We start from the raw sequence: 27,630 nt of genomic DNA, 5'->3' as shown, positions 1-27,630 counted from the left end.
TTCAGTCCAACTTCCCCAGCCCAGCATCTGCCTTCAGCCCAACCTCCCCAGCCCAGCATCTGCCTTCAGTCCAACCTCCCAAGCCCAGGATCTCCCTTAAATCCAATCTCTCCAGCCCAGAATCTGCCTTCAGTCCAATCTCCCAAGCCCAATATCTACCTTAAATCCAACCTCCCAAGCCCAGCATCTGCCTTAAATCCAATCTCCCAAGGCCCAAATCTACCTTAAATCCAACCTCTCCAGGCCAGGATCTGCCTTCAGTCCAATCTCCCCAGCCCAAGACCTCTGGCACAAATCAAAGCCTATACCAAGGGCAATGCTGCAAGTCCTGCCTATGAAAGTATCTTTGAGCTGAAGCAAAGGGAACTCTTTAATTGTGGGCAGCTGGTCAGGTTGTGTCACCTCCACTGTCTCCTGAGCCAGCCAAGCCAAGAACACTTTCTGTGCTTTCTTCCTGCTCCCCCATTCATGCTTGCAAGGCCTTGGTGCCTTTTCCTTCACTGGCAGTAGCTCACTTGTGTTTATTTGTCCCACACAAGCAGGCTTTATGCACAGCACAGGCAGCTCCTGGGAGGAAAAGCTTGCAGTCTAAACAGAGAGGAGCAGGAGGGAGCCATAGAACACAAAAGGAAATGACTCACCCAAATCCACAGAGCAGAGCAGTGGCAGAGCCAGGGAGAGAGCCCAGAGCAGCTGCATGGCAGCCTGGTAGCACTTGCTGCCCAGACTGTGCTGCCTCTGTCCTCACAGGGAGCCTGGGAAGCCCTGCCTTGGAGTGAGGACTCTGTGCACAGCAGCCTGAAGGGCAGGTGGACAAAACCATCCCTGTCTGTCAGCCCTGGAGAAGCTCCAGTGAGCCCTGAAACTCAGACATCACTTGGCCACAAGCCTGAATCTTCACTTTGCAACAGCCTGCTGCATCCTCCTGGCCTCTCAGGTTTGGTCACAACAACCCCAGGCAGTGCTGCAGGCTGGGGCAGAGTGGCTGAGAGCTGCCAAACAGAGAGGGACCTGGGGATGCTGGCTGACAGCAGCTGAACAGGAGCCAGCAGTGTGCCCAGGGGGCCAAGAAAGCCAAGGGCATCCTGGCCTGCATCAGGAGCAGTGTGGCCAGCAGGAGCAGGGAGCTCATCCTGCCCTGTGCTCAGCACTGCTCAGGCCACACCTGGAGTCCTGTGGCCAGTTCTGGGACCCTCAGGTTAGGAAAGAGGTTGAGATGCTGGAAGGTGTCCAGAGAGGGGCAACAAAGCTGGGGAGGGGTCTGGAGCACAGCCCTGGGAGGAGAGGCTGAGGGAGCTGGGGTTGCTTAGCCTGGAGAAGAGGAGGCTCAGGGGAGACCTTCTTGCTCTCTCCAACTCCCTGCAGGGAGGTTGGAGCCAGGTGGGGGTTGGTCTCTTCTCCCAGGCAAGCAGTACCAGAACAAGAGGACACAGTCTCAAGCTGTGCCAGGGGAGGTTTAGGCTGCAGGTGAGGAGAAAGTTCTTCCCAGAGAGAGAGATTGGCCCTGGGGATGTGCTGCCCAGGGAGGTGGTGGAGTCCCCATCCCTGGAGGTGTTCCAGAGGGGATTGGATGTGGCACTGGGAGCCATGGTTGAGCTGTCAGGAGCTGTTGGGTGCCAGGTTGGACTTGATGCTCTCTGAGATCTTTTCCCACCGTAGTGATTCCGTGATGTTCTGATCCCCTAGGGCAGAGAAGAGGCCTTGCTACCTGCTGCTTCCCCTCAGGAGACCACAGGACAATCAGTGTGTGTGTGTATTTTGTTTCCCCTCTGAAGCACTTCTCTCCACTCTACTCCAGCAGCCAGCACTGTTTGCAATGCAGTGAAGAGGGGGGAAAAAAAGCCAAGGGGAGCAGGTATGAGCTCAAACTCCCTGCATGAACCCTGAGGGGCTGGAGAGATGTGCAAGTCCACCTTGGAGCTACCCTCAGTCCCAAGGTCAGGAGCTGGCTCTCTTCATCTGTCTGCATCTGGAAACCTCCCTCTAAAGGTGCCCAGCAGCCAGCCAGCAACTGTGTGCTGCTAGGAAGCAGGGGAGGATTTCTTGTCAGAGCTCCTTGCCAAGCAGGGGGAAGATTTATTGACCAAGCCACCACTTGCAGCTGAGTGTCCTCAAAGCTTCTGGATCTCCACAGGGGAATGATTCCCCCCTCCCACCCCCAGATTAACTTCTGAACATCAGCTGCTTGAGACAGGAGAGCATCCAACCTGTGACACAGGACTGACTCACCCCCAGAGGAGCTTTGCAGATCCACACCAAACCCCCCAGGCTCCCCCCTCCAGGGGACAGATATCCACTGCTGGTCCAGCTTGGCAGCTGCCAGGCAGCACTCAGCTTCAGGAGGAAATGGCTGAGGCATCAAGTCACTGCTTTGAACTTCTGCTCAGGCAGTGTGTTTGTCAGGAGGGAAGGCAGCAGCTCACCACTGTGACACTCCACTGGGCTCTTACTCATCCCCTTCCTACACTCCAAAGCCCACAGCAGCAGGGAGGCAGAGCTGGGTCCTGCTCAGCAGCACTCTGCAAAGAGGAGGCCTGCACTTTGCACACTGCCGCACCCTGGAGCTCAGGGCACTTCAGATGGGAGTTGCTCATCCTACACTAGGTTCTGAAGGAGAGAGAGAAGGAAATGGAGGCCTGACAAACCCCATCCAGACATCCTGCCTCACTCCAGCAGCCCTCCCACGCCTTCATGTGCCCCTGGAGCAGGCCAAGCAGGCTGAGCCTGACCACAGCTCAAGCAGAGGCTCCCTGCTTCCATTCTCACCACAGCAGGCTCTGTAGCTGTGCTGCCAGCCCTTTGGGATGGGGCAGTGCCCAGCACCAGGGTTACACAACTTGCAGCACTGTCAGGCCTTGACTGCAAGGCATCACCAGGAAGCCCTCTGCACTTCTGCCCTCCTCCCTCAGAGAGAAGAACACCAGAGACCCACAGGCTGCCCAGGGAGGTTGGGGATGTCCCAGGCTGGATGAGGCCTTGAGCTGGGCTGGTGGGAGGTGTCCCTGCCCATGGCAGGGGGTTGGAACTGGCTGAGCTTGGAGGTCCCTTCCAACCCACCCCATGCCCTGCAGCTGTGATCTATGAACAGCCTCAGGTACAGAAACCATCTCAAGAAGGGAAAAAAGCCCAAACCAACCAAGAAATAAACTCAACACACCCCCAGCAAAGCTCTTTTAGAGCTCCCACTGTGGGCTGGGGAGCAGAGCACAAGCACCCCTGGATACTCCTCCAGCAGCACAGGGCAGGGATGTTCAGGTTCCTTGAGCCCTGCTCTCCTTTCTGCTCCCTAGCTCCACCTCCTAACCAGGAATCACTCAAGGAGAGGCTGTTTCACCCAAGGCACAGATGTCAGAATGCTTCCTTCCTGCTCCCTTTTCTTCCACAGTCCCAGCCTTGGGGTTCTTGCATGAGTGACTTGTGAGAGGGAAGCCTTTCCTGTCCCTCCCAGGGCTACAAACCCTCTTCCCTTCCCCAAAGGATGGCTGATGCTGTCAGAAAGTGGGACACACTTAGCTCTGTCCCCATGGGCCCACAGCAGAAGCTCTGGCAGATGGCAGGGAGCCAGTGCTAACACAGCCCATCCCCTGCACCTCACAGGCAGGGAAATCAGGCAGAGAGCTCTCTGGAGGCTGCCCAGTCAGACCTAGGGGAAGCAGAATCAAAGCCCAGCTGCAGCAGCATCTTCTGAGCAGTAAGTGGAACAAGCTGAATGGTCAGGGAAGCCAAGGAAGGGCAGCTGAGCCCTGGTGGCCAGTCAGAGCTCCTGCCTCCAGGAGGTACCTGCTGATTCTGCTGCTGAACAGGCTCCAGCTGGCTGCTCCAGAATGAGCTTGCTGCTTCGTCAGGAGAGGAAACAGCTCTGACTCAGGAGCACCCAGGGGCTGGAGCTGGTGAGTAACTGTGCTGCTGTTTACACACAGTCAAGCTGCTGACTCTAACTGCTGGAGTCTCTTCTCCCATTGTTTTTTTCCCTTGGCAGGCTCTTCCCTGGCTGCTTCTCCTGCCAGATAAACCAGCTGCTCCCTAGCTGGTGATAAAGCCCAGGCAGAAGCACCCTGCCTGAAGCTCTTCATTCCCCTTCAAATAAACCTGACACATTCCAAGCTCTTAGGGTTGGATTTTTTACCTGCTGTGCCCTCTCCTTGCTCAGGACTTCCCAGCCTGGTCTCAGCACCAGTCACATCACAAGTGGCTAGAGGTCTCTGGAGAGCTCCCAGCTGCTGAGAAGAGGCTCCAGGAGTGTTCTGTCCAGCCCTAGACATGCCAAAGGCAATGAGACTCTGTCAGCAGGAGGCCTGCCTGAGCAGCAGCAGGCTCTGTTCATGGAGCAGGTGAAACAATCCACTCCTGAGCAAGATCTCAGGGGGATGTTTTCTGCTTGTAGTGCAACAGAACTGCAGCCACAGCTCCTGGGGAGACAAGGCACTAACAGCCACCTGATCCCACTCCCTGCCCAGTCAAACCTCCTCCTCCTCTGAGCCTCCTCTTCTGCAGGCTAAGCAACCCCAGCTCCCTCAGCCTCTCCTCCCAGGGCTGTGCTCCAGACCCCTCCCCAGCTTTCTTGCCCTTCTCTGGACACCTTCCAGCAGCTCAACATCTTTCCTAAGCTGAGGAGCCCAGAGCTGGACACAGGACTCCAGGTGTGGCCTCAGCAGTGGTTCAGGTTGGATGTTAGGAAAAATCTCTTTCCTCCAAGGGTGGTCAGGGATTGGAGCTGCCCAGGGAGGTGGTGGAGTCAGCACCATCCCCACACTGTGCAGCCAAAAAAGATTATCTGTGTTTGGTTATCTATGCCTTGGTTATCTATGTTTGAACTTCCACCTGTGTCTTCCCCTCTCAAACCCCTCCCCAGCTTTGTTGCCCTTCTCTGGATGCCCACAGCAGAGGCACAAAAGAGCCCTGGCTGCCAGTGCCAGGGTTATGGTATGCAGAGAAACCTTCCTGCAGCACAGGGGAAGGCAGCTCCCCCACCCTCTGTCCCTCTGGTGCAAAGAAAAACAACCCCCAACACACAAACATACCAACCCCAAACCACATCAGCCAGCCAGAAAAGCCCACAGAGATTAGCTCACAGCAGCCAAACCAAGCTCCCCCTCTCCTCACCAAAACAACCACCACTGCCACAACACAGCCACACTCCACACAGCAAGCCTGGGGCAGGCTCCCTGTCAGCAGCCAGTGCAGCAGTGACAGGCAGAGCACAAGGAAATAGTTGTAGACTGGAAATTAGGAAGGGGTTCTGCCCAGGGAGGCTCTGGCACAGGCTGCCCAGGGAGGCTGTGGCTGCCTCCTGCCTGGAGGGGTTCAAGGCCAGGCTGGATGAGGGCTTGAGCAAGCTGGGCTGGGGGGAGGTGTCCCTGCCCATGGCAGAGGGATGGAACTGGCTGAGCTTTAAGGTCCCTTCCTACTCATTCTGTGAATCAATGAACACAGCTCTGCCTCTGCTGTGTGCAGCCAGGTGCCCTGAGCCTGCTGGCCTCAGCATGCCCACACCCCCTGCCTGCTCCTGGGAGAGCACAGCTGAGGTCACCCCCAACCAGCACTTTGCATCTTCCCAAGGTGACAGCAGCCTAACAGCACCACCAAGACACTGAGTTGGTTTACAGGCTCCCCATGCTTTGGGATTCAGGGGCACTCAAACCTCTTGTGTGGCCACAGCCAGCTTCAGCTCAGATCAGTGGGTTTGGTCCCACTACCACCTGTGCAGCTCCTGCTTTGAAGCAGCTTCAGGCCTGGCCTCACCAGCAGGAGCTGGAGAAACCATCATTACATTCCACTCCATTTCCTCTCCACATGACTCCTTCCTGGACAGCCACCAAACAGTCCCTGGCAGTGCCAAGGACAACATGGGGAGGGGATCCTTGAGCTCAGACTCACTGTCTGCATGACCTCAGGGCTGCCTGAACAGCTAACAGACTCTCCAAGAGGCTTTGTGGGGCAAGAGCAAGATTCCCAAGGGAAAGGAAACATCCTGTATGGACTGCTGGACCTTCCCTTGCCCCTGAGACAAACCAGAGGTGAATCTTTGTGGCTCACAGCCCTTTTTGCTGCTGCCACAGGCACTGAGTGTGCAGGTGGACTGGAATGCAGGGACTCTGGAGAGGAAGAGCCTTGTGAGGAGTATGTGAGATACTCTTGCTCCCCCTGCAGCTTTTGCCTCTGATTCTCTGGCAGAGAGCACTTAGAGCTGCCCCCTGCAGCAAGCCAGGTGCAGCTTTCCCCTGACTCTCTCTTGGCTTAGCACAGTTTGAAACTGCATCCTGTGGCCAAGAGTGAAAGCAAACTGGGCCAGGGCTCTGCTGTGCAATAGGTAAGACAGAACCTTTGCAGTGCCTGCCACCAACAAGCCCCAGCACAGCTCCTGAGGCCCTCTGAGGTGAACAGCCAGGGCTGGGTTTCAGACACAGCAGTTCCAGGCTTGGGTAACTGTGTCCAAGAGCTGTAGAAGTGATGAATGCTCTTGCCAGGCTGATCATTGGGGCCACTACTACACCTCCAGGCTTGGAGCCTCCACAGCCTCTCTGGGCAACCTGTTCCAGTGCCTCACCACCCTCCTGGGGCAGAACTTCCTCCTAGTGTCTCACCTAAATCCACTTGAAGCCATGACCCCTTCTCCTCTCACTCCAAGCCTTTGTAACAAATCCCTGTCCAGCTCTCTTGCAGCCCCCTTCAGGCACTGGCAGGCTGCTCTGAGGTCTCCCTGGAGCCTTCTCCAGGCTGAGCCCCAGCTCTCTCAGCCTGTCCCCACAGGGGAGGTTCTCCAGCCCTATGAGGCCTACTGTGAGCAAATGGGCTGGAAGAAAGGACCCTAACTATGTGCTCACCATGCTTCTCCAGGGCTTCAGCAAGGCTCCCAGAATGCCAACAGCTCTCCAGCAAGATTAATCACAGAATGGCTTGGAAGGGACCTTAAAGATCATCCAGTCCCAATCCCTCCAGCCCAGGCTGCTCAAGTCCTCACCCCACCTGGCCCTGAACACCTCCAGGGAGGGGACACTAATCCATTCTTAGCGTGGGTGCACACTTCCCTTAACACACCACCGTGAAGCCCCAGCCAGCTGCTGCTGTAGTGGCCCAGGAGCTCCAGAGGCTGTGAATTTACTGCCACCTACTGACGCCGGAGCAGGGCAGTACCGAGCTCCACAGGCCAGCTTTGCTTCCCCTTCAGCCAAGTCACTCCAGCTAGTGACTGAGTTCCCTTCAGTCAGGTAACAGGGAATGCACTGCCAGGGCAGCTGCCCTGGGTGCTACAGCAGGAGCCTAAGGGAGCTCCTTTCCCCCCTCCTTTCTCTCAGAGGTGACTCTACCCCATCCAGAACACAGACTGCAAGAGCTAAAGCACACAGAAGTGAACTGCCTCAGCCAGACAAACCCAAAAGCAGGACCCAAACAGAACCCAGCTACCAAGCCCTCAGGCAGGGTTTGTCTTAGAGATCTCTTTGGGGCTCTGCTCAGTCATGTAACAGCAGCTGGCTGCAGCAGGGCTGTCCTGGGCACAGGGGTTTGTACTTCATGATTCACAGAACCAGAGAACTCTTCAGTGCTGAGCACAAGGCAGGATGAGCTCCCTGCTCCTGCTGGCCACACTGCTCCTGCTGCAGGCCAGGATGCCCTTGGCCTTCTTGGCCCCCTGGGCACACTGCTGGCTCATGTTCAGCCTATTATCGACCACTACCCCCAGGTCCCTCTCTGCCTGGCTGCTCTCAGGCACTCTGCCCCCAGCCTGCAGCACTGCCTGGGGTTGTTGTGGCCAATGTGCAGCACCCAGCACTTGGATGTGTTCAATCTCAAGCCCCAGGACTCTGCCCATCTGTGCAGCCTGGCAAGGTCCCTCTGCAGAGCTCTCCTACCCTCTCACAGATCAACTCCTGCCCCCAGCTCGCTGTCCGCTGCAGATTTATTGATGATGGACTCAATCCCCTCCTCCAGATCATCCATAAAGATCAATCACAGCATCACCAAGGCTGGAAGAGACCTCAAAGATCATCAAGTCCAACCTGGCACCACAGACCTCATGACCAGACCATGGCACCAAGTGCCACATCCAATCCCCTCCTGAACACCTCCAGGGATGGGGACTCCACCACCTCCCTGGGCAGCACATCCCAATGGCCAACAACTCCCTCTGGGAAGAACTTTCTGTTCACCTTGAGCCTAAACTTCTCCTGGCACAGCTTGAGACTGTGGCCTCTTGTTCTGGTGCTGCTTGCCTGGGAGAAGAGACCAACCCCCACCTGGCTACAACCTCCCTTCAGGGAGTTGGAGAGAGCAAGAAGGTCTCCCCTGAGCCTCCTCTTCTGCAGGCTAAGCAACCCCAGCTCCCTCAGCCTCTCCTCCCAGGGCTGTGCTCCAGACCCCTCCCCAGCTTTGTTGCCCTTCTCTGGACACCTTCAAGTCTCTCAATGTCCTTCTTGACCTGAGGGCCCAGAACTGGACACAGGACTCCAGGTGTGTCCTAACCAGTGCAATAAGCTCAGTCTGCACTGAAACAGCAGCTGCAGGAATCCAGCTGCAGTCTGAGCCCCCTCTGCTCAGAGACACAGCTGGGGACAGCAGCACAGGAGTGACCACAGGAGTGCCAAGTCACTGCACAAGAGCTCACACCACTCTTTTGGGGTGGGGTGGGGGGGAGGAGGAGGAAAACCACCCTGCTGGCAGGCTGGTCCTCCCAAAACCACTCACCATGGCTTCAGCAGCTTCCTGCTACTCATCTCCTGGCCCTCAGAGAAAGGCTAAATGGCAGCCAGGGGCTTAAATATTTTGTTTTAATCACAACTCATTACAAGGGGTTGGTTGGTGTGTGTTTGCTTTATCTCTTGGAACTCTTGAGGAAGATCTTGGGTGTCTGCCATCCTGAGGGGGGGCCTTTCAAGCCAGCTCTTTTCCAGATGCGCTCCAAATCCTTCTCAAATTTGATCTGCAAAAGAGGAGGGGGAAGGGGAAAGACAAAACACAAAGCCAGTGACACAGCTCAGGAGCAACACTCAAGTATTCAGCCACTGCTTATCACAGCATCACCAAGGCTGGAAGAGACCTCAAGGATCATCAAGTCCAACCTGGCACCACAGACCTCATGACCAGACCATGGCTCCCAGTGCCACATCCAATCCCCTCCTGAACACCTCCAGGGATGGGGACTCCACCACCTCCCTGGGCAGCACATCCCAATGGCCAACAACTCCCTCTGGGAAGAACTTTCTCCTCCCCTCCAGCCTAAACCTCCCCTGGCACAGCTTGAGACTGTGGCCTCTTGTTCTGGTGCTGCTTGCCTGGGAGAAGAGACCAACCCCCACCTGGCTCCAACCTCCCTGCAGGGAGTTGGAGAGAGCAATGAGGTCTCCCCTGAGCCTCCTCTTCTCCAGGCTAAGCAACCCCAGCTCCCTCAGCCTCTCCTCCCAGGGCTGTGCTCCAGACCCCTCCCCAGCTTTCTTGCCCTTCTCTGGACACCTTCCAGCAGCTCAACCTCTTTCCTAACCTGAGGAGCCCAGAACTGGCCACAGGACTCCAGGTGTGGCCTGAGCAGTGCTGAGCACAGGGCACAAGGACTTCCCTGCTCCTGCTGGCCACACTATTCCTGATGCAGGCCAGGATGCCCTTGGCCTTCTTGGCCCCCTGGGCACACTGCTGGCTCATGTTCAGGCAGCTGTCAATCAGCACCCCCAGGTCCCTCTCTGTTTGGCAGCTCTCAGCCACTCTGTCCCCAGCCTGTAGCTCTGCCTGGGGTTGCTGTGGCCAAAGTGCAGCCCCTGGCACTGGGACTTGTTGAATGCCATCCTGTTGGCCTCTGTTCAAGCCTCTCACCAGCCCTGTTGCCCTTCTCTGGACACATTCAAATCAATCCCACCTACACCCACCAGCCAGCAGCTGCAGAGAGCCCAGGCAGAGGAGCAGGCAGAGGAGCAGGCAGACCTGTGCCAGGAGGCTCCCCTGCTCACCTGGCGTTTCTTCTTGCGCCCTTCCTTTATCCTCCTCCGCACGAACTTCCTCCTCTTCAGCAGCTTCTTGTACTTGTGCCGGTTCATCTTCCTCCTGCGGATCTCCAGCACGTTCTTGCACTGCACCTGGCTGCCAGCTGCTCCTCCTCCTTCCCCCACCTCATCTCCCTCCGTGGCTGGGGGGCAGCTGTAGCTCTGGAGAGGCTCCTCACCCACTTGCTCCGGAGCGTCCAGGACTTCTCCTTTGGGAAGGAAGTACCTGACGGTCAGCCAGCTTTCCAAGGGGCTGATGGAGAGCTTCCTGGGCACCAGCATCTCTTCCAGGTCAGGGTCCAGAGCATACCACTGCTGAGGCTGGGCTCCATTGGTGTTGGGGGGCTGAGTGCTGTAGTGTGCAGCCAGAGAGCGATGGCAGGGGAAGGACGACACGGAGCGGGGCAGGAGGCGGCCTTGGGGAGGAAGAGAATCTCACTGAAGAGGGAGAACTGCAGACAGCACCCTGGGAACAGCTCTGCCAGGCAGCTGTGGCCAGAGTGAGCCAACACAGGAAACTGCTTCCAAGGGTTACACTGATAGATTCAGGGAATGGTTTGGGTTGGAAGGGACCTTGGAGATCATCCACTCACAACCCTCCTGCCTTACACTACTGAAGGTTGCTCAGGGTCTCATCCAGCCTGGCCTGGAACACCCCCGGGGAGGGGACACCCCCAGCCCCCCTGGGCAGCCTCTGCCAGTGTCCCCCCTACCCTCACTGGAAAGAGCTTCTTCTTAATCTCCAGTCTAAATCTGCCCTCCTCAAGCTTCAATCCATTCCCCCTCATCCTCTCACCACAAGCATGGAAGTCTTTCTTAACCTGACTTCAGCAATGCTGCTGTTACCCCACCAGCTAACAGCACACCATGCAATGTGGCACCTGTGCATGGGCAGTGGTTAGGAGCCCTGACTGCAGTCAGCCTCTCTGCTGCCAAGGAATCTCCTCCTAAGCTCAAAAGAGGTCATAGTATCATAGAATCAGTCAGGGGTGGAAGGGACCACAAGGATCAGCCAGTTCCAACCCCCCTGCCATGGGCAGGGACACCCCACACTAGATCAGCCTGGCCAGAGCCTCAGCCAGCCTGGCCTTAAACACCTCCAGGGACAGGGCCCCAACCACCTCCCTGGACAACCCATTCCAGGGCTTCACCACTCTCATGGGGAAGAACTTCCTCCTCCCCTCCAGCCTGAATCTCCCCACCTCCAGCTTCATTCCATTCCCCCTAGTCCTATCACTCCCTGAGATCCTGAGCAGTCCCTCCCCAGCCTTCCTGGAGCCCCCTTCAGATCCTGGAAGGCCACAATGAGGTCACCTCAGAGCCTTCTCTTCTCCAGACTGAACAGCCCCAACTCCTTCAGTCTGTCCTCACAGCAGAGCAGCTCCAACCCTCTGCTCATCCTCCTGGCCCTTCTCTGGACACCCTCCAGCACCTCCAGATCCCTCTTGCCATAGGGGCTCCAGAACTGGAGGCAGGACTCCAGGTGGAGTCTCCCCAGAGCTGAGCAGAGGGGGAGAATCACCTCCCTTGCCCTGCTGGCCACACTTCTGCTGCAGCCCAGGCTCTGGTTGGCTTTCTGGGCTGCAAGTGCACACTGAGAGCTCCTGGTGAGCTTCTCCTCCCCCAGCACCCCCAAGGCTCTCTCCTCAGGGCTGCTTTCCAGCCTGGATTTGTGCCTGGGGTTGCCTCCAGCCAGCTGCAGGACCCTGCCCTTGGTCTTGTTGAACCTCCTGAGGTTGGCTTGTGCCCAGCTCTGGCCAAACCAGAGCTACACAAGACAGAGAACGAGAGGCACAATAACATCCAATAACCACCACACCACCAACTGCCTCACCCTTCCTGTGCTGCTTGCTGGGAAGGAAATTACCTGGAGGCTGAGAGCCCCAGGAGAGGAAACAAACAGAACCCCAGGACACAGAGCAGCTGTTTACCTGTAAATCGTGAAGCCCTCAGTAAGTGGGAAGTCACTCGTGTTATTAACATGCTGCTTCACTGTGCTCACTGCCAGAGCCAGCTGGGACTGTTAAAATAAGAAGATTCGTTCAGTGAAGCAAAGGTGTGGTGTTGTTTAAAAGGAAGTCTCTCTTTAGCCCAGAGGATGAGCTCCTTGTTTCACCGGCAGGCTGCGGGGGGCTGCTGCGGGGGGCTGCTGCGGGGGGCTGCTGCGGGGGGCTGCTGCGGGGCGCCGCGGCGGGACGGGGGGCAGGGGGGGGCCTGGCCCACAAGCCCTGGCGCAGCCGATTCCCAGCAGCTATCAATAAAGCTTCAGCTGCCCTAGGTTCGAAAATAAGGGCAACCCCCCTGGCGGAGCTCTGCCCAGCTCCGCGCCAAGCCGTTGCTCCACGGCAGGCCCCGCAGCGCCGAGAAGGCTCCGGCCGCGCTCAGCCTGTGGGGAAGAGCCGCGCGGCCTAGCCAAGGGCTTAGCGCGACGCGGGACGGGACAGGGCAGGCCGGGCCGCAGCCCTGCGCCGGGCAGCTGGGCAGCCTCTCTCTCCGCAGCCCGGCCAGCCACCTCCGCCACCGCCCCGCTCCCGAGGCACGGAGCTACCAAACTGCCCTCACAGACCCTTCAGCCCGCGGCCGCCATCACTCACCATCCCCCCCGCCCCCGACCGGAGCTTCCGGTGACGTCAGGCGGCGACGTCAGGCGCGACGTTGGGTGGCGGCGGCGTGCGGCGCTCTCCAGTGGCGCCCTCCGGTGGCGTCCTCCCGCCGGTGCAGGCAGGAGGCGGCGTGGCGCTGGAGCGGTCGCGCTCGGCAGCCGGGCAGCGGTTTCCTTCCTTCGGCAGCTGCCCGCTGCTGCCCCGGGTCAGGGAGAGCAGCCGGGTCCGGCTTTCCCCTGCCCTGCGGGGCTGAGCCAGGGGAGGGTTGCCTTCACCTGCCCTTTGGAGGGGGCAGGTACTCGCTGGCAGCGCGGGCAGCCCGGGACGGGAGCAGGATGAGGAAGGTGCTGGAGCGTGGCAGTGCCGCAGACTGCTCCAACCCTGGCAGGGCTTGGCTGGGCTGCCCGCCTCGGCCCGGTAGCACAACAGGGTGAGGCGGGAGCAGGGCTCCTGGGCGGTTACTTCATGCAGTGACCTCGTGTTGTGTTGCAGCATCCAGGGGAGGAAAGCTTGCAAGGCTTTTGCAAGCCGGCAGCTCCGTTCCCGTAGCTGTCTGCTCTCCTGCTCACTGCCATCCGAACCACGGAGCTGTTCCCCCTGGCACTCCACACTGCAGGCTGCAGAAGGCTTTTTAAGACAACATCTAAGGGGTGGGTGTCAGGAAGATGGGGACAGACTCTTCTCAGTGGTCCCAGTGACAGGCCAAGGGGTAACAGGCACAAACATGAACATAGAAAGTTCCATCTAAGTGTGAGGAGGAACTTCTGCTGTGAGGATGGCAGAGGACTGGAGCAGGCTGTTCAGAGGGGTGGTGGAGTCTCCATCTCTGGAGACTTTTCATTGCCTACCTGGATGTGTTCTTGTGTTATCTGCTTTAGGAGGTCCTGCTCTGGCAGGGGGGGTTGGGTTTGGTGATCCTCAGAGGTCCCTCCCAACCCCTACCCTTCTGAATCCATGAATCCTTTTCAGATTCACCCTAAATAAACTGGTTCAAGCTGTTTGCCCCTTGCCCATCAGGTTTGCACGGACACTGCAGTCACGGGGAGGTGGAGAGCCTGGTTCCCAGCTGAGAGGAGAGCACAGCACTCTCTTCCCCTGCTTACTCACAGGGAGCACAGCCCTCCTAAAAATAGGTCTGAGAGCAGCAGCCTGGTGCCACAAGCAGTTGTGAGAGCGAGATTTCACATCCCTGCCGCCGTGGGGGTCACGGAAGGCAGCTAGACACCTCTCCCTTCCACACCCTCAGCCCTATCCAAGGGCAGGTCTGACAGTGGCTGCTGTCCAGGAACAGCCACACCTGTCTCTCCCACTTACCTGGCTGTTGTTTGTCTTCTCTTGGTGCAGGAACTCGCCATCCTGGCACGGCATGAAAGTGCCTGATCAGCTGGCAGGAGAGAGTGGGGCTGAAGCCAGTCCCAGACTTCAAAGAACCTTTTGCTTTTATCCCTGCCTCAGCCAGAACACACAGATCTTTCCACCAGCTGCCTGTAGCATTTCAGACCAGAGCAAGGGTCTGCCTCAGCTTCAGGTACACCCCACTGGGTTCAACCCATCTAGCCTGGAGGGGAGAGCAGTGCTTGGCTTCTTCCTCAGCACATTGCTCTGGTCAGGGGAGAGAAGCTTAGGGAGGAATTCACTGAGGCAGGTCAGCAAACAGCATCTTTGTTGGAACCAGGCTTTATTGAAGACACTTGTTTATGTACAAAACAACATTCCCACCCCCATATCAGGATGTTAGTCACCCACTGGGAACACAGAAAGTGCCTGGTGTGTGCTGACAACCTGGGGACAGGCAGAGTTTGCTGAGGAATTGACAGAAGTACCAAATTCATGGAGTTTAGAGCTGGGCAGGCTCAAGCCATGCTTCAGTTAGGACTGAAGGACACTGTCCAGAGACTTGTCTCCAGCAGACTGAAGACCCTGGGGTCTGGCAGCTTACATTTGCCTCACTCTGAGGTCAGGTCATTTAGTTCTGCAAAGAGCAAGAGGTTTGCTTTGGTTTTGGAAGTGGAGAGGAACCAGCCCCTGGTTTGGAATCTATCTTAGGTGGCTCCAGGAGATACCCATCACTAAGAGCACAGTAGTGTTTGCAGGAAGCATTAGAGCAGAGCAGTAGCAATACCAAGTGACAGAGGCAGCCACCTCAGCTCCCAGGGGCAGCCAGAGAGGGGCTGGCTCCCAGACTGGCTGTTTCAGCTAGTGAGTAAGGAAACCCTAGAGACACAGACATCAGTGGCACAAGTTACACAGTGACTGCTATGCTGCTCTACCACGGGAGAGTTTCCCCTTGCCAGTCCAGGAAGGATCCATTTTCTTTCTCACCAAGGCGGTCCAGAACAGAGAGGATACCTGGGATGGCCTCCTGTACCTGCATGGGAGCCTAGAGGAAAACCAGCATCAGATCATTCCTGGGAATATCCTCCCAGAAGAGGATCAAAAGCGTTCAAGGAGTTAGCAGAGCCAAGGGGGCTGTACCTCTGCAGCACAGGGGAGGGTGGGCTGCACAGTGGGGTCTTGCTCAGGGGCTGGGACAACAAGGGAGACACAGTTCCACCTGTTCAGAGCTGTCACTTACCATGTTCCCCCCCATATCTGTCTGAAGCCAGCCTGGATGCAAAGAAATGCAGAGAATCCCATCTGATTTCAAGTCTGCAGCAAGACACCTGGTGATCATGTTCAGGGCAGTCTGGGAGAGTGGAAACCACCTATTAGTGTGTGCTGCTCTCACCAACCTGCAGCAGGACCAGCAGGCCAAGCTGAGGGGCATCTCCCCTCCACCACACTGCCTCCTGGCAGAGCAAGGGGCAGGGATGGGGCCACAACAACTGAGCCAGACTCAGCCAGGGCTTGGCTCTCAGAGGGCTCTGTTAGGCTTTGTGCAAGTTCTGTCACCACAAGTTTACTACCCAAAGATGAAGCTAAGTGGTGGTGGGAGATAAAGCAGCATTTGGAGGTCCTAAGGAGCTGTGGGGAAAATAATATTGACATAAGGACTCTGTTTTTCTGCAGTAATCACTACACAAACACTCAGGTTTTTCCCTCCTGAGCAGGGAAAACAAGCAGCTGAACAGCTCCTGAGTAGGTGGTGTAGGAGGAGCTGGATGTCTAATCCTGACTTCCTACAAACCCAGGCTCTGGATGAGACAAAGCCCAGAACTCCACCTCTCCCCAGCCAGCACTGCCATGTGCAGGGCAGCACACTGAGCTGGGCTTCCTGCCTGCTGCCCTGCTCGGACTGGAGAGGAGCACAGTGATCAGGGCACACACTTGGTGGCATCAATTCATCCCTGAATGCCAAGCCCCCCCTGAAATGGAGCTGTAGCATAGCAGTGGTGGAGCATGTGTGAGCCTGTTCCTAAGGAGCTGGTGTGCTTGCTCCTGCTGTATGCCTTCCACAGGTCCCATTTCCACCCACATGAAGAGCTGTTGCAGTGTCAGCCTGTCCTTGGGCTGCTGCACACACCTCATTCAGCTCAGGGTGGTCTTTAAGTCACAAGCCTGCCCTCACCCAGGGAGCACAGCCCAGGGAAGCCTACACACCTTTGCTATCCTGTAGGGATAGACCTTGAGGAACATCTCATTTGCCTGGACCAGCTGCATGGAGGCAGCAAGGGAGGACATGTTGATAATAGCAGCTCGGTGGCAGCCCATTCCTGTGCTCAGCTGGGCTGCCTTCCTCAGGAGGGGGAGGAATGCCTGTGAAAACAAGAGTTCAATTTGGTCAGCTTGCTCTTGGCCTGTCCAAGGCAAGCCAGAGTCTCGAGGTCTGCTCTGAGAAGAGCTGCAGCACAACAGCACAGAATGCTGATGGCTCCCCAGGCAAGCTGACCACAGGAAACCTTCCTAGGGCAGACAGCTGTAAGCAGCAGTGACCTTCAGTCTCTTCTGCCCACCTCCCTGCCCAGCCTGCCCACTGCAGTGACCTGATACCACAAGGGCTTAAAGAGCAAGAAAAAGGCTCTCGTGCTGCTGCCTCCAAGGATGCAGTTTGGTGTCAGGCCTGTGCAGTTCCAGGAAGAAGTTGTTCCCCAGGAGGGTGGTGAGAGCCTGGCACAGGCTGCCCAGGGAGGTGGTGGCAGCCTCATCCCTGGAGGTGTTTGCAGCCAGGCTGGAGGTGGCTGTGACCAACCTGCTGTGGTGTGAGGTGTCCCTGCCCATGGCAGGGGGTTGGAGCTGGCTGAGCCTTGAGCCCCCTTCCAACCCTGACAGTTCTCTGATTCTAAGGTGACAAATGCTTGGGGTTACACATCCAGCTCATGGGTGGAAAAGCCTCTTGCAGGACCACAGATGCAGCACATTCCTCCCAGTGCTTACCTTGGTGACCATCAGCTGGGCAACCGTGTTGGTTTCATAGATGGTGAGCATGGTCTCTGCTGTCACCTCCTCCAAGGAAGCCAGCACGTTGATGCCAGCATTGTTGATCAGGCAGTTCAGACCTTTGTCTCCCACAATTTCTTCTACTTCCTTCACCACTTTCTTGATGCTGTTCTCACAGACCACATCTGCAGAGGGGAGCCAAGAGAAGAGCCCTGGTGAACAGTGAGCTGGGTGGCTGAGAAGCCACCTGCCACTGCACAACACATGCTAAGGCAAAGCTAAAGGCAGCAGTCTGAGTGGGGATGTTTGGGCAGCACACAGAGGTGGCAAAGCCCTGAAGACTTTACTTATGCTTCCCCAGTGCTGGCTGCAGATGAGGGTGGTCTTCTTTTTCAGCTGCTGGAGGTGATGGACAGCTACTGCCCACACAGATCAGTTGCTTGAGCACCACTCCTGTGACTTAAACAGAATTTACTCACCCAGTTGGAGGAGCTTGATGTTGCTGTATTGCTTGCTCAGCTGCTGGAGTTCCTAGGAAGGAGAGGTTGCTTGGGTTAGCTTTCTTTTCTGTCTGCCTCCGTGGCTGTTGCATCAAACACTTTGAGGGCTGCCCCTCCAGAGCTGGAGCTGCCCTCTCTTTCCACAACTGGGCTGAAGGCAGGGATACCAAGCTCGGTTTCCAAGCTGCTGAGCTGTCTGCCTGAGAGCAAGATCAGCTGCTCCAAGAAACTGGACTCTTCCCCTGCTTAGCCAAGAGACCAGCACTCAGTTGTTCCCCAGCCTGTGCAACCCAGGGGCTGTTTGTGGTGTAACCAAAGACCTGGGGCTGCTGCTGCCAGTTCCCCAGCAGACCTGGTGCTCAGCCTGCATTCCAGGCCAGTAATTCCCAGTTTCTGTAACACAATCCTAATTCCCCTGCAGCTCAGCTAGTGCTAGGCATCAGATCAGGGCAGCAGGAAGGCTTAAGAAAAGCCACTTGGAATTCCTGCTGGCAGAAAGAAGTATTCTAGCAATTTTCCCATGGAAATCCTGCTTCCCAGCACTCTGCTCAGCTTCTTGTAACTGAGGGTGAAGCAGACATGGAATCTCTTACATCTGTCCAGGAGAGCAAGCCTCTCCCTGCTAGACAGCTGGAATTCAGTCCTCTGCCCACCACCCCTCAGCAGAGGAGTGAATAGGAGAGAGGAGTGGTGTGGCTGCTGCACAGAGCGTGGCCAAAGCCCAGCTGGGGTATGGGGGTTCCTGTGCCAGGCGGTGAAGTGGGAAGCGTGGCCAAGGGAAGCAGATGGATTACATACACCCAGCTATGCTTAGGAGCCTTGGGCAGCCCTGGCCAAGCATTCCAGCTCCAGCAGATCCATTTCTTCAGGAGCCCCCTGGGAATAGGGGTTGGGAGGGCGAGTTTTGAAAGAGCTCTTCTTTGCCACTTGGAGACAGCACTCAGGGACTCCATGTCCTCTGTCAAGCTGTAATGCATCACATCTTTCACCTCCCCTCATGCTCTGCAGGACTCCCTCTCCAGCCTTGTTTAGGAAATCTGTTCTCCTGCTGAGGCCAATCTACAACTGCAGTCAAGGCTGTTAAGGGGAGTGGGAAGGCAGAAGCAAAACACCAAAGACATTCCTTCCCTTGGCCAGGGCTTAATGGGATGGTTTGGAGCAGCCCAACAGCCCAGAACACACTATCCTGTTTATTGACAGCCAGGCATGAAATAGCTCTGCCGTGTCAAGGCCTGCAATAATTATGTGGCTTTGGCCAGTCCCCTGGAGTTCAGTTTGACAGACTCCCTTAGGTGGTAATGAATTCCAGAAGGGCTCTTGGCTGCTCCAGGACTGTTTATTTGTTTAGTCAGATTGCTCTACCCTCAGACAGAACCAAGCCATTAGCTTCTGCGAAGAGGCCAGGGAGGTTTGTGTGCAGCAACGGCAGCTGAGAGGCTGCTGAAGTGAGCCAGCAGTGTGTTCAATTAACAACCTCCAAACCCTGTAGCATTAAGCAGTCTCCAGGACATAAACAGCCTGGGCTGACAAGGGCTGCATGCAAAGCAGCTTTAAAATCCGGTGGGGTTTCCCTGTGGTTAATTACTCCGTTAACAAGCGACTCCCACTGCGGGGCTTTGACTTTCTCAGAAGCAGCTTCCAGGCATGAAGCTGACTTAGCTTTGGTCCTCCACAACCTTACTCCACCTGACAGAAACAGAAGCTGAAACATCCACTTAGGAAACCTCAAAATGGCAGAAAACAAACTTTATCCTCCCCCCATCCACTACTGTGACTGGGAGGAGCATGAGAAGAGGATGGAGAGAAGTTCATGGCAGCACAAGCAGATAGAGCCATGGGTGCTGCTTGGAATCAGAGAATTGTCAGGGTTGGAAAGGAGCTCAAGGCTCAGCCAGCTCCAAGCCCCCTGCCATGGGCAGGGACACCTCACACCACAGCAGGTTGCTCACAGCCACCTCCAGCCTGGCTGCAAACACCTCCAGGGATGAGGCTTCCACCACCTCCCTGGGCAACCTGTGCCAGGCTCTCACCACCCTCCTGGGGAAGAGCTTCTGCCTAACATCTAATCTTAATCTCCCCACTTCTAGTTTTTTCCCCCCCATTCACCTTAGTCCTGCTTCCCCTCTTCTCTTCTCCCACCCCAAACAGTTTGGAGCAAGAGCTCAAAAGCTGCCTGTGCCCAGAGAGCTCTGCAAGTGCCTCTGCAGTGCAAGCAGGCACTGGTTATTGACTCCTGACTGCAGGGATGAGCTTTCCTCAACCTCACTGTGGTCATCTCTCAAATGCCTTGCTCTGCTCCTCCTCCCCCCCCCCCCCCCCCTTAAAAACAAACTAAGCAAAGCAAGACCTTCCCTGGCCCAAACCAGACCAAGAAAATCAAAAGGCAACAAAGCTACACCCCCAAAGCTGTCTCCAAGGGTTGGGTTTGGGGTTTTTTGCAGCTCCCCTGTTTTATATACCACTGTGCTGGTCCAGAGGCCCTGCTCCCAGGATAAAGAGGAAGAAAAGAGCTCAGGGCACAGCCTGACAGAGCCAGCAGCAGCCCAGAATGGCGATGCAGAGGTAAGTCAGCTCCCTGGCACTGCTGTTTGGAAAGCAGCTTGTGTTTGAATGTCAGTTTACACAGCTTCACTCACAGACAGCCAGCACAGCCAACGGGTCCCAGGCTAAGTGGTTTTCAGTTGGTGTGCCGAGAGGCAAATGCAAAACAAACAAGACAAACAAAAACAACACCCTCCCCCCCCAAAAAAAAAACCCAACCCACCCCCCAAAACAACCAACCAAACCCAAACCAAACAACCCCCCACGGCACAGCTCCCTCGTACTGTGCTTAGCAAAGCGCTCTGCCCCTGAGAAGCAGCTCAGGGCGTTCCAAGAACAATTCAAGGTGTGATTAGCATCTGTTGTTTCCTGCTGGCTGATTTTAATTGCCACTAACAAAGAGTCAGCCTCCTCCAATCTAAGCCAGATCCTCTGGCACCCGGGGCTCCAGACACAGACTCAGCAGAGCACAGGCTATGGTTTCTAGCAGGAATGTTGTCTCTTTGTCGTGGAGGAAGATTTACTTTGCCTGCTTCCTGAGAGCATTCTTCACTTGGGTTACAGCTCTTGGAAAGGGCCTGGCCACGCTTGGGCCAGTTGGAAGCAATCAAGCCAGGCTAAGACAGCCTGTGGGCCACTTGGTCAGGGCAAAGGGCATCCTTTGGGTATCCTTTCACATCCTCCTGCCTGCACTCAGAGCCAGAGATGGATCATATCTGCCTCACAGTATCACAGTGTACTGCCAACGTGCTCTCTGATTGTGTAACAGATCACACCAGGCTGCTGAGGCTGCCCCAAATCCACCACCCTCCCTGACTCCAGGGGAGCCAGGGCTTCCTGCAGGAGTGCAAAACACTCCAGGAAGAAAACCTCAGCACTGCAACAAGCCCACATTAGAAAGGCTTCAAGAGTGCCCCTCTGCCCGATCTGTCTGTGCTAGAGCTCTGCTCCAGAGGATGCTCAGCTGCTCTTCCCCAGAGCAGAGCACACGGCTAAAATATGTGGCAAAGAGAAAACAACAACAACAAAACCCCCTGACAGAGACAGTGTGCAGAAGCACTTCAGGGAGAGCTCTGTGGCTGACAAGGGAACAGACAGGGCTCTGTTAGTAACACTATCTCCTACTTCAGAGGAAGGAAAGCAGCACATTAAGCCCTGGAAGCTTTCCAGAGCCCAGCAGAGGACTCTCGAGCAGTGAGGGACTGAACACTTTCTTGTTCACCTGGGAACACACTCGGGCCTGCAGGGAGAGCAGGAGGAACAAGAGATGCTCCTGTCCCGAGGTCCCACAGCCAGCTCTCAGCACAGCCCAGCTGAGTGCAGGAAGTGCTGCCACCAGATGTACACCATGGCCTTGGGGGATCCCTGCAGCTACTTTGCTTCCCCAGAAAGCCATCCCTTCCTTCCCTGCCTCAGTGAGTCAGAGAGGGGGCTGGGGGGGATAAAAATCATAGAATGCTCAGGGTTGGAAGGGAGCTCAAGGCTCAGCCAGCTCCAAGCCCCCTGCCATGGGCAGGGACACCTCACACCACAGCAGGTTGCTCACAGCCACCTCCAGCCTGGCTGCAAACACCTCCAGGGATGAGGCTGCCACCACCTCCCTGGGCAGCCTGTGCCAGGCTCTCACCACCCTCCTGGGGAACAACTTCTTCCTCACAGCCAATCTGAATCTCCCCACTTCTAGTTTTGCTCCATCCCCCCCCCAGTCCTATCCCTCCCTGACCCCCTCAAAAGTCCCTCCACAGGTTACACCATCATGAGCTACACCTTAGACTTCAGAGATGCTTTTCCCTTTGTGGGGAAGCTGGATGGGGGTAGAAGGAGGAAGAAAGTGAAGTCAGAAGTGTGTGTGTATGGGGGGGGATGGGTTCACAGGCTGCCTAACAATAGCTGTACAGTGGTTTTGTGCACCTGGAGTGCAGAGGACTATTTTGCAAGAGATTTGTAGCTGCTTTCCCCTTCTCCCGTGCTGGAGCAGCCCGAGCAAAGGCAGATCAGAATCTCGGTGCGGCTGAAGGAGCCTAGCTCGGTGCTTTTCAAGGAGGGGCAGCGGTTATCTAGATTCGCCTGCGGGCCTGCTGCATCTTATCGTGTGTGATCTGAAGCCCATTTGTTAGGCAAATGTTCTGTGAAGGCCACCTAGGAGCTATTCAGCACAAGAACTCGAGTTATTGCAACCCCTGCCAGCACAGACTCACATGCAAAAACCTGCAGCTGTTCAGCATTATCCCAGGGTGAGCTTACGGAGACGTGCTGCTCGGTAGGAAGCAGAGGAAGCAGACTCTTCCCCAGCATCTCTTTCCAAACTCAGGTCCCTAGAGGCTCCTCTGTCCACTCTTTGGAGGGCTCCAGAGCATGCAGCGCTCTGGGTCACAGCAGACACTGCCCAGAGGCTCTGTAGAGAGCTCTGAGCTACTGGGCAGTCGCTGCTGACTGTTGTCCCCAAGAGGGGTGCTGGATTTGCCAGTAGCTGCTGTCTACAACTCCCTGCAGGGAGGTTGGAGCCAGGTGGGGGTTGGGCTCTTCTCCCAGGCAAGCAGCACCAGAACAAGAGGACACAGTCTCAAGCTGTGCCAGGGGAGGTTCAGGCTGGATGTTAGGAAGAAATTCTTCCCAGCAAGAGAGATTGGCCATTGGGATGTGCTGCCCAGGGAGGTGGTGGAGTCCCCATCCCTGGAGGTGCTTAGGAAGAGCCTGGATGGGGAGCTTGGTGCCATGGTTTAGTTGATCAGATGGTGCTGGGTGAGAGGTTGGACTTGATGATCTCAAAGGTCTCTTCCAACCTGGTTAATTCCATTCCATTCCATTCCATTCCATTCCATTCCATTCCATGGGGATTTCATCCCTCTGCCTCTAAAACTGGAAGGAGTTTGTTTCAAGGCTTTCCCTTCAAGCTCTTCCCATTCTTTTTCCCCCCTCCTCTCCCTGCATTCTGCAACAGGGAAAAAAAATGCTGCTCTACCAAACCAGCAGAATTCAGGAGAGCTGTCCAAAGCTGCTGCTGCTGCTGCTCTCCAGGTTCCCCCTCTGCTCCAGGAGAGCAGCACACTCCTGTTGAGCAGGATTTGTGTTCATAACATCACTTGAAACAAAGCAAAGCTGGGAAGAAACAGAATGGGGTCACTTGAATCACTGTCAAGAGGAAAATGCAGCACTGACAGCTCAGGTGTGCAGAGGAGGAGCAAGTCACTCAACTTTACAGCCCAGGCTGCATGGTCAGCCAACAGGTCTTAGCTGGGCAAAGCTTGTTCCATGTGCACCAAGCCATGACTGAGGTGCAGGAACCTGACCTTTGGGGTTTCAAGGTTTGGTGGAAAGGAGAGGGAGGAAAGGAGAGGGAGGAAAGGAGAGGGAGGAAAGGAGAGGGAGGAAAGGAGAGGGAGGAAAGGAGAGGGAGGAAAGGAGAGGGAGGAAAGGAGAGGGAGGAAAGGAGAGGGAGGAAAGGAGAGGGAGGAAAGGAGAGGGAGGAAAGGAGAGGGAGGAAAGGAGAGGGAGGAAAGGAGAGGGAGGAAAGGAGAGGGAGGAAAGGAGAGGGAGGAAAGGAGAGGGAGGAAAGGAGAATCAGTCAAGACAAAGCTTTCTCTCTGGAAAAGGAAGCAAACAACTGCCCCTTTGCCTTTCCTTAGCCCAGTCCACACTGCCAAACTGTGGACCCAGGCTTTGGGATAGTTGTAGAGGGTTCTGACTCCCACTGCTCATGGGCCCAGGCACGTCTGTGCTTGTCCTCTGCCAGCTAGAAGGACTAAGAGCATAGTGGAAACACACCTCAGCAGGTCAGAAGGTTTTTGTGCCAAGCTCATGCACTGCAGATGGGACAGACACCACGAAGTGAGGCTGCTACAATACCTTTAGTAAAGATCTCCCTTCCTTGTGGAGTTTCCAAACCCATCTGTTAGAAAACTGCTTTCAGCTGGCCGCAGAGGTTTCCATTGATGTACTGCCAAGGCACAGCACATGGCCTGGAGGTCCTCACAAAGAACAAAAACCCACCCTGATCCACCAAGGACAAACCTTGTTCCCCTTAGAAGTGAAAAAAGGAAAGAGGAAAGCTTAGGCTGTGCCCCATGTGGCCTGCAGAATCACCACTTGGGGTTACTGGAATGTGGCTGTGGGCCAGCTTCCTGCCTACAGGAGCCACAACTGCCAGCAGCCTTTCCAGGTTGCTCCTGCTGCAAGCAAGGAGGGACCCAGACTCTTCCCAGGCACACTGTGTTCTTTGAAGGCTGTGTCACCACCTTCTGCAGGTTTAGCAGCCTTTTCTTTTGGGTTTGGTTTTCTTTTGGGTTGGTTTTTTCCTCCCTTTCCTCTTTCTCAAGGGGTTTTTAGGTCCTGGCAATGCAAAACCCCTCCCAAGCTGTGTTAAGATCAGTCTGGGTCATGTTTCCTAGGAAGCTCTTCCTATTGAGGGAATCATTTCACTTCTCCATGTAACTGATCCAAGGCCATTATAAGGAGAAATCCTTGCTGAGCATGGGGGCCAGTGGGTGAAACAGAGAACCTCCCTCAGCAGCAGCTAAAGCAGCTTCAGAACAAACAAGTGAGCAGGGAGATCCCTATCTAAGCACAGGTCATATGTCACTGCTGGTTTCCTGTAGCTGCTGCACCTCACAGTTGTGCAATCTCTGATAGGAAATACATCTGGGACACGGGCCAGGTCTTGTAAGAGGAGCTCAAAGCCAGCAGGATGGTGCTGAATACCTGCTCAGGAGCTCAGGTAGTGGCTCTGAAAGGCACTCTGTGCTCCAGATTTCTGTCTCGCTGTGCTGTCTCTCAGCACTTCCATTCAGAGGTATCCTAAAGGTGCCTTTGTGCCCCAGAGATGGTTTAGGACAACAAGAAACAGCATGAAGACCTTTTCCTTCAGTTTCAGAAGTACCTGCAGAGCAGCACAGTGGTGCTGGAGAAGGGAGTGCAGGTGTGTGACCAGCCCTGAGCTATCAGCCTTGAAGGAGCAGCCTCAGCACCCTCCTTCAGCTGAGCAGTAAACGAAGTTGCTGTGTTTTGTTTATTGCTAGCATGGTGTGATGACAGCTTGCACTGTGAAGAGTAAAATCCACCACGAGGGAGCAGACATTAAGCTCTGTTTACCTCTGCACATGCCTGGGAATCTGCCTTGTGCCGTGCTTGGAACTGGGGAGATGCAGAAGCCAGAGGGTTGGGGATCAATTCTCCTACCAAGAGGCTTAGGAGAGGCACAGAGATGAGAGCTCAGCTTCTTCTCTCAGGCTCCCTGGAGCTCTGAAACTTTCCTAGGAGAGGAGGAGGTGATGCCTGCCTGCATGGCTGTGCTGCCCTGGCAGCATTCGACCTTGCCGAGGAGAGGCAGGGTCAGACTCAAGATGCCACAGCGGACACCGGTGGCCACCAAGTCAGCAGAGTGACAATCCTCATTATCAGTTTACCTCCCCAAGGCTCTGTGAGTGCCTTTAATTTGCCTGACAGTCATTTATTAACAGTGTAGGGACAGGGAAGGGGTCCAAACACATTCCTGCTATGCTGTAGCACCGGCAATGCTGACTGAAAGGGGAAAGGGCTGCAAGCGAATCCACCAGCAACACAGAACTGAAACGATTCTGTTTGCAGCAGAGGACTCTGGTCCCTGCCCAGCCAAGAAGGGCACTAAGAGAAGGGTTTAATTCATCATTCATCTGGGCTGTCTCACTTGTTGCAGGAGCAGGCACACCACGAGGCGCACACACACACCATGTAGGAGAAGCAAGGAAAACTCTAACGGGTTCCGCGGGGAAGGCTGCTGGGGGATGAACTGACCCTGAAGGGCCCCAGGTGTGTGCAGAGCTGGGGAAGGTCGAGATAAAGTCATCTCTGGCTGCAAGTCCAGCGAGAAACAGGGGCTGGAGAAGCGGCTGGTGGGTGGCTCCGGGATGCCGCAGCCCTGCCAGCTCGCCTCTCCTCCTCCTTCTCTCGGGAATGTTCACAGGTACCCAAGGCGCAGCATCCCGTGCTCGTTCCACCTCGGAGACTTTCACAGCACCGTCTCCATCCGATCCGGTCACCTGCCGCGGTGCGGGAGCTCAGCCCCGAGCTCCCGACCCCAGGCTGGGCACTCGCTGCCGGGACACCAGCGCTCGGGGGCGGAGATGCTCGACCTGTTCCGCGCTTCCAAAAGTGCCTTCTCCTTCCCCCCACCCCGGGCCAGCACCACTGGGACATTCTCTGGGCTGCATCTCCGGGCAGGGAGAGTCCCGCAGCCCAGCCCAGCCGGCACAGGGGCTGCGGGTCCCGGCGCACCGGGAGCGGGGAAGGAGCGGCGGTGCCGCGGACTGGCAGCATCCCCCTGCCGGGGACCCCCGCCCCACTTACCTGTGCTTTTTCGGGGTACCGGCAGGTCGCAAAGACGAAATCCGGGGAGGGGCTGGAGGCTGCGAGCCCCCGCACCAGCCCCAGCCCAATGCCCCGGCTGGAGCCGGTGATGAGCACGGAGCGGCAGCGCGGCTGAGCCATGCTGGCACGGCTCGGCTCAACTCGGCTCAGCAAGGCTTAGCTCTGCCCGGTTCAGCTCGGCGGGGCTCCTCTCACTCCTCTCCCGGCCCTTCCTACCCGGTTCTTAACCTGCTCTGCGCGGAGCCGGCACCGCCGCCCTGTTCCCGCCCCCCGGTCCGGCTCAGCTCGGCACGGCTCAGCCCAGCTCGGCTCAGCGCCTCCCCCACAGACAAAGCACCTCCCGGCCACCCACAGCCCCCTCTCCTCCCAGGGCCGCCACCGCAGCCGCGGGGCTCGGCCGCCGCCTTCCCGGAGGGTCCCGGGGCTGGGCGCAGGGAGCGGTCCGGGATTCAGGGTCTGAAGCGGGGGGTGCTTGGCCGAGCTTTGGTCTGAGCCCGCAGCCCCCGGGAAGAGCAGAGTGTGCTCAGCAAATGACCCTTTGGGGATGAAAAAGCCTCTTCACCTCCCGACAACCAGGCTCAGGGGGGCTCCCCCTCAGCCAGCAGACCATGGGCTGGAAGGTTTGGGGTTAAAGTGCCCAAGGCTCACAACTGTTGAACCTGAGACAACCTTCACGCTGTCTGTGTGGAAAGTAGCTGCAAGGTTGTGGTCTGTCCGTGCTTCAAAGGACCTGTAAGAAAGAGGGGGACACACAGCTGAGAGGACAAGGGGTGATGGCTTGAAACTAAAGGAGGGGAAGTTCAGACTGGGTATAAAGAGGAAAGGTTTTACACTGAAGGTGGGGAGACCCTGGCCCAGGCTGCTCAGAGAGGTGGGAGATGCTCTTTCCCTGGAACTCTTTCCCCCAGGTCTGGTTGTTTTGGGCTCTGAGCAACCTGCTCTGGTTGTAGCTGTCCCTGCTGACTGCAGTGGGCTTGGGCTTTGAAGGGTCTCTGCTTCATGCCCCTGTTAGAGAACCTCTGTCTTTGTTCTTCTTTAGGTTGAGTATCAGGAGAAATTCCTTTCCTGCAAGAGTGGTCAGGCACTGGAACAGGCTGCCCAGGGAGTGGTGGAGTCACCAGCCCTGGAGGTGTTCAAGAAACCTGTGGCCATGGCACTTGGGGAGGTGGTTTAATGGCCACGGGCTCCGAGGCTGACAGTTGGACTCTGATCTTCCAGGGCTGCTCCAACCAAACCCATTCTCTGACTCTGCCCCATTTCCCTGGGGTTGTTTTCTTTGTTTCTAGACTGCAGCAGCTCCAAATCCTGGACAGGATCTGCACCTCTGAAAATGTCTGGCCCTGCTGGAGAGCTCCAAAG

At 56.3% G+C, this 27,630-nt stretch overlaps 3 protein-coding genes across 5 annotated transcripts in view; all 3 read right to left on the bottom strand.

Moving 5' to 3' along the window:
- MXRA8 (matrix remodeling associated 8) overlaps window positions 1-8,768 on the bottom strand; it is a 42,263-nt gene extending 33,495 nt beyond the window's left edge. Inside the window, exons 1-2 of the mRNA XM_068158268.1 lie at window positions 8,683-8,768; window positions 4,127-4,254 (exon numbers count right to left, since the gene is read on the bottom strand). Coding sequence (XP_068014369.1) covers window positions 4,127-4,254; window positions 8,683-8,711 — 157 coding nt within the window. The 5' untranslated portion in view covers window positions 8,712-8,768. The remainder of the gene's footprint in view (window positions 1-4,126; window positions 4,255-8,682) is intronic.
- On the bottom strand, window positions 8,752-12,643 carry AURKAIP1 (aurora kinase A interacting protein 1). 3 transcript variants are annotated; one of them, XM_068158278.1, is made up of 4 exons: window positions 12,563-12,643; window positions 11,900-11,988; window positions 9,936-10,384; window positions 8,752-8,917 (listed from the first exon to the last, which is right to left on the bottom strand). In XM_068158278.1, exons 2-4 carry the CDS (start codon window positions 11,949-11,951, stop codon window positions 8,810-8,812), a joined length of 609 nt encoding a protein of 202 aa, XP_068014379.1. In that variant the 5' UTR covers window positions 11,952-11,988; window positions 12,563-12,643; the 3' UTR covers window positions 8,752-8,809. The 3 variants fall into 3 exon arrangements, with proteins under 3 accessions (XP_068014379.1, XP_068014380.1, XP_068014381.1); XM_068158279.1 differs by having other exon boundaries at window positions 12,535-12,567; XM_068158280.1 differs by lacking the exons at window positions 11,900-11,988; window positions 12,563-12,643 and having other exon boundaries at window positions 9,936-10,177; window positions 10,279-10,380.
- Window positions 12,644-14,238: 1,595 nt separating this feature from the next.
- Window positions 14,239-26,510, bottom strand: LOC137451100 (C-signal-like). Its single transcript, XM_068158276.1, has 6 exons — window positions 26,251-26,510; window positions 17,368-17,419; window positions 16,886-17,073; window positions 16,112-16,267; window positions 15,147-15,257; window positions 14,239-14,951 (listed from the first exon to the last, which is right to left on the bottom strand). Exons 1-6 carry the CDS (start codon window positions 26,389-26,391, stop codon window positions 14,838-14,840), a joined length of 762 nt encoding a protein of 253 aa, XP_068014377.1. The 5' UTR covers window positions 26,392-26,510; the 3' UTR covers window positions 14,239-14,837.
- Window positions 26,511-27,630: the final 1,120 nt, after the last annotated feature.

This window comes from Melanerpes formicivorus, unplaced genomic scaffold, assembly GCF_026170545.1.
Source record: "Melanerpes formicivorus ecotype bairdi unplaced genomic scaffold, bMelFor1.0.p_v2 SCAF_39, whole genome shotgun sequence".
NCBI classification, from domain to species: domain Eukaryota; kingdom Metazoa; phylum Chordata; class Aves; order Piciformes; family Picidae; genus Melanerpes; species Melanerpes formicivorus.
Note: the sequence above shows the minus strand (reverse complement) of the source record. Positions and strands in the feature narration are given on the sequence as shown.